The sequence below is a fragment of the Pediculus humanus genome, genomic scaffold (assembly GCF_000006295.1).
Source record: "Pediculus humanus corporis 1103172108322 genomic scaffold, whole genome shotgun sequence".
Taxonomy (NCBI): domain Eukaryota; kingdom Metazoa; phylum Arthropoda; class Insecta; order Psocodea; family Pediculidae; genus Pediculus; species Pediculus humanus.
This window is the reverse complement of record NW_002987891.1, coordinates 763,614-769,576: the sequence shown is the minus strand read 5'-3', so window position 1 is coordinate 769,576 and position 5,963 is coordinate 763,614. Positions and strand designations below refer to the sequence as shown.

The window sequence follows — 5,963 nt, the reverse complement described above, 5'->3', positions numbered from 1 at the left end:
GTTTTTTTTTACTCTACCCGGACTATATTATAAGTTAGTTAATTAATTTAACTAAATAGAAACTTTTGACACAAATAAGAAAAAAAAAAAAAAGTAGAAAACGATTTACAAAGGAAACCACATGTAAATAAGGGTGTTAAAAAAAAGGAATTTAAATAAGGGTTATTTTGTGAACCTGTCTATCTAATAATTTTAAAATAAATTTAATTTATTATTCATCAAATATATTCTCGTCCTATATTTATATCGAATTTAATTAAATAAAAGTTTAAAAAAAAAATGTATCACTTACTATTTAATTATTTCCTTTTATTCTTTTTCGTCCATTAAATTTATTCTTATCCATCGTGTTAAAATTTTAAAAATAATTTTCAAGGTCAACAAATGAAAATTACAATTTTTTTCCTTTTACCTGTTGCAAATAATCCGCCATTAAAATCCTTATTAATGGAAATTAATATTATTAATAAATATTTTCCCCGCACTCTTATCCCACCATTTTTTACTTTTCACTTTTATTATTAAAATAAGTTTTATAAATAATTCTAGAATGAATAATAAAACATTCCCGAATTTTTATTAATTGATTATTCCGTCGCGAAATTTTTTTTTTTTTGGTTTTTGACAAAAACCAAACGAAATTTTAACGGATAATAAAACTATCGCGAGCGCTCCGACGGAAATTTTTCGAACTAAAAAAAAAAGTTGCCAACTTTTGAAAATCAAAACAAAAACAAAACAAAACAATGATGTATAAGTATATGTATATGTATAACGAAGAATAATTTAACGCTTTTTTTCTTAATATTATAAACCTATGGATTTTAACGGAAATTATTATTATTATTATTATTATTTTTATCAAAGTTCTTAATATATATCTGATTATAATCGTTTAAAAAAAGGGAAAAACTTTAAATAAAACAATTTAAAATAAAATTTAAGAAAAAAGAAAAAGAAAAAAGTTTTAGAACTTGAATATTCTCTTTTTTGTTTTTTTATTAAAAACTTTTCCGACGAATTTTTTCTTATTATTTTATCTTATTATTATCATTATTATTTTAACCACCGCCGTAGTTAATTAATTTATTTTTTTTAAATTTTCGTAAAACGTACAACATCACGTGACACCGATGACTTAAAAATGTTTTCTTGTTTAAAAAGATTAATTTTTAATTATAATAATAATAATTTCCTTTATCAAATAAACAATAGAGTAGTATTAAAATAATAATAATAAAGAAACTTATTTAATTTATTATTATTATTATTATTATTAATTAAAATTAATGTACAATAATTAAAAATAAATACTTTAATGATGTGACAAACATCATTTTTATGGATGTGTAAATAAATGAATAATGAAATTTATTTAATATGTTAATTTTTTATGAAAAATTTTCCAATTTCCGGTTTACCTACCCTGGTCAAAAGGAACTAAAACGATAATTTTGTAAAAAAAAAAAAAGGTCAAAGTTCAAAGTTCATTCATATATAAATTAAAATTAAAAAAAAAAAAAATGGATAAATTAAAGATTATTTTTTCATTACTTTCTTTTTTTTTTTTTTTTTTAAATTAATAATTATTCGGGTGGGTTTAAAATTTTTTTTTTACATAAATATTTATGTACATAATATTTAATATTTATACGTAGTTGTTAATTAATTAATTAATTTTTTTTTTATCAAACGAAAAGGATATATTCCTCTAATAACGACTACCTTTGTTTTTGTTTTTGTTTTTTCCGTAAACATAACCTTATCTTGTTAAAAATGAATCTTTATAATCTGACGTTAGAACGCTTAACGGATCGATATTGAAATTTCCGGTTCCGGAACGTGTGACGACGAAAGGGACGCCGTTGCTATCGATCCACGGAGTCCAAGTACCGTTAAAATTAACCGGATCCGCTAAATCCTGTTGCAATTCTTTACTCTCTTGCGGCACGAGTGATTCCCTGTGTTGAACCAAAGCTCTGAACAAATAACTCGCAACGTTCGGATAAAATGGCGTCAAATTATTTAGTTCGCACGGATCGCGTTTAATGTCGTAGAGGCAAACTTGATTTGGTCCATCCGAGGGATTGCACCGATTCGGATTTATTATTTTATAATCGCATCTTATCGTCGCATCTCTTCTCAACACCTTCATTTTTTCTTTCGACGTCGGATACGTCAGCAACCTTTTTTGCGCGAGCCTTTCGAGAGTTCTGTAAACTTGCGAATTTGCCACAGCGTTGAAATCGTACGGTGGATTATTTTCCGGGAATTTATTCGTACCTTCTCCGAAATATTCGTCGTATGTTCCGTTGTTAACCGTACCTGTAAAATTTCATCATGATAATAATAATAATAATTTAAAACTATCGATAGAAAGAGAGAAAGAGAGAGAGAGAGGGAGAGAGATAATCGTACCGACGACTAATTTCCAATGATATTTTCTACTGTTCATACGAATGGCTGCCGTTTGAAGGATTTCATCGATGTTGAGTAAAATTTCATTTCTTTCCGATGGTAGATTTTCCGAAATGCTCGGCCATTGATTAACACCATCTAAATTTTTAACATTTTCCATGTTTCCACCTGAAAATTTTCGACGTGAGTACTTGATAAATGTTTTCTCTCATAGTAATCATCAAACCTTAGATTTAATTATATATACCAGCAGCTGCATAAAGTGTCGGCAACCAATCGGAAATGTGTATCAATTCGTTCGAAACTCTCGGCGTGTTTTTTATCAGGGGACTCCATATGAACGATACGCCACGAGTACCACCTTCCCAGAGGGTTTCCTTGATACCTCTCAACGGGTAATTAGATCCCCAATTCGGGTATCCGCCGATTGTCGGAGCACCATTGTCGGCAGAGAAAACGATTATGGAATTGTGAAGCATGTTTGATTCCTCGAGAGCGGCTATTAGTCTACCGACGGATTCGTCTAATTTTTGTACCATACCTGAAATAAATAAACAATTTTTTTTGCATCATTCGCGTGATAAAAAAAAAAGGTTTGATAACCTTTACAAAACTATCTATCCTACCAGCAAAAGTTCTCCTGTTCGGATCGGCTATGTGTAAAAATTTATTTATAGCTTCTTGGGGAGCTTCCAAAAATTTTCCGGGATTTCCAGCGTGCACGGCAAGATGGCTCATGTATAAAAATAATGGCGTGTTTTTATTATGACTCCGTATCAAATGAACCGCTTCGTCCGTAAACATTTCTGTGGCATAACGACCTTGAAGATCATAAGCTGGAGTTATGTTTCTCCTCATATCGAAACCGTTAAGACTACTCCTAGGTTTTCTCTATATAACAGGGAATAACGTTTGAAAAAAACCCAAATTCAATGTTATGCACGATAATAATAATAATAGGACTAACATTATCATCTTCTTGAAGTATGTAATCGTAATAGCTGACTATTCCGTTCCAGTATCCCAAATGAGAATCGAAACCTCTGTACGTCGGTGTGAATTCTTTTTGATAATAACCCAAATGCCATTTTCCAACCATACGAGTTGTATAACCCAAATCTTTCAGATAAGAAGGTAAAAGTTTTCCGGCTGGTAAAGCGCGAGGTTCGGATGCTTCCAAGGGAAGACCTTGCATACCTGACATGAAAAAAGGAAAGTAGTTAACCCATGGTAGGTTTCCATGGAAGTTTTAAAAAAAAAATTAAACTAACCGTTGTGAATGGGATACATTCCGGTCATGAGTGCGGCTCTCGATGGCGTGCAAACGGGTAAAACATATTGAGAATTAAGTATGACGCCATTATAAGCTAAAGCATCTAAATTTGGCGTCTGTATTTGATCGCTACCGTGAAAACTTAAATCATTCCAACCCTGTTAACAAACAAATAAAAAAGAAATAATTAACATACCTGATACCCGTAACGTTCAAGCATCATTTAAGTCCTTCGTAAAAATTTCATTACCGACAACAATCAAAAAAAAAAATTAATTGTTGATGACGTAATCAAGACGAAAAATTTCCATAATTTTTAAATGAAACCCTTAACGAAAGGAAAGTAAATACGCATTTTCATTTTCTTTCGTTAAAAAGAAAAATCGGAAATGGGGAAATTTATTAAAAAAAAAAAAAAGTCTACATTATAAAAAGCATTAAAAATTAATTGAAAAAAATATAAGGATGATAGTCTTTTTAAAATTCTCTTACATAAAATTTTTAAAAACGTAAAATTCCAACGGTGTGTTAGACGAGGGAGAAACGATAGGAAAAAAAAATCCCTAAACGTTAATCACGTGATAGAATGACGTCAAGGTCACCGTGCAAACTCGCTTCAATGCAATAATAATAATAATAATGATAATAACAAATGAAAATCCGGATCTCGGTGACGACCGCAAATAACTTATTTAAAAAAAAAAAAAAAAAAAAAAAAAATTCGCGGCTTTCGTTTGATTATCCAGAATGCGAAAGAGAGAGAGAGAGAGAGAGTAATAATAATAATAATAATAATTATTTTTTTTATCTATTTACACGACATTATAAAAATCGTCTCCTTGAACGAGATCAAAGTCATTATTATCATTATTATTATTATTATTATTATTAATAATTTTAAAGAAAAAAAGTAAACGTGTAATGAGATAAACGTGTAAAATTAAACGTGAATTTTGACAACAAAAGTGGAAATAGACAAAAGTTTTAAATCTAAAATAATAATAATAATAATAATAATAATAATAATAATAATAAAAGCCAACGGCCATAGCGTGCTGGTCACACCGGTTCCCGTACGATCACCGAAGTTAAGCAGCATCGGGCGTGGTGCAAACTTGGATGGGTGACCGTTTGAGAACGCCACGTGCTGTTGGCTTAAAAAGAGCAAAAAAAAAAAATGAGAACAAGACAAAGTAAGAACCAAAAAACAAATCTTGTTCTACTGTCGACCTGAGGCAGCTCGACGAGAACGTGAATTTCACTGCTTCTGACCCTGGCCACTCCAAAGATGTTAGTCACCGGAGCCCAGTTCAGGAGACAAATCGTTCCCATCGAAAAAGACGGACTCAGGAAGACCTTCAAGAATTGATGTGGTGCTATCTTATAATAAGTGGCACCACCGAAATTCGAGTATTTGTCCCTAAGGAATCGGGTAGAAACCTCGGATAAATACTTAAAAACTCCGACAAGTAGCCTTGTCGTGTTTAATGGTGGATAATAATAATAATAATGATAATAAAATAAAATAAAAAAACGGAAAATGACGCGACCGCAGACGACATTAAAACAAAAAAAAAGTATTTTTTTAATACTTTTTTATTTATTTATTTATTTATTATTATTATTATTATTATTATTGTTATTGTTATTGTTATTAAGGTACTTACGAGATCATCGGCTAAAATAAATATTATATTTGGTTGTTTGCCATTGTTGTTGTTGTTCGAAGACGAAGGAGCAGAAGACGTTTTTCTCGGTAATAAATATAAATTTATAATTATGAAAAATATTATTTTCATATTCTTCCACGTTTCCATCATGAATTCTAATGATTATGATAATGATAATAAATTCCTATTTTTTTTTTCTTCTCTCTCTCCCCCTCTCCCACACTCTCTCTATCACTCTTGTCACTTCTAGAATTACGTAAAAAACCTTAAAAAAAAAAATAATAATAATAAATATGATTGTCTTTTACTTTTTTTTGTTTAAATTCGCACGTCTGAAAAAAAAATAAAAAAATTACGTAAAAATTTAGTGTATTACTATTATCATTATTATCATTATCATTATTATCATTATCATTATTATTATGCATGTTTACGTCGATATCGATATTTCTAATAATCGAAATCGAACGATTCATTCATTTAAACACGTTTCGATAATAAAAAAAATTTTTTTTTCTTTCACGTTGTTAGTAATAATGATAATAATAATAATAACAACAAGTTTTTTTTTAAAAAAATAATTATTAATAGTCGATTTGGCA

The 5,963-nt window shown here is 29.5% G+C and overlaps 1 protein-coding gene across 1 annotated transcript; it reads right to left on the bottom strand.

Annotated features, from left to right (window-relative positions):
• Positions 1–1,762: 1,762 nt before the first annotated feature.
• On the bottom strand, positions 1,763–5,511 carry Phum_PHUM616230 (arylsulfatase B precursor, putative; the record flags this gene model as incomplete). The annotated part of the gene is made up of 7 exons (XM_002433139.1): positions 1,763–2,325; positions 2,419–2,586; positions 2,666–2,959; positions 3,045–3,309; positions 3,386–3,615; positions 3,690–3,849; positions 5,359–5,511. The coding sequence occupies 7 exons, from the start codon at positions 5,509–5,511 to the stop codon at positions 1,763–1,765; spliced, it is 1,833 nt and encodes a 610-aa protein (XP_002433184.1).
• Between the last annotated feature and the right edge of the window lie 452 nt (positions 5,512–5,963).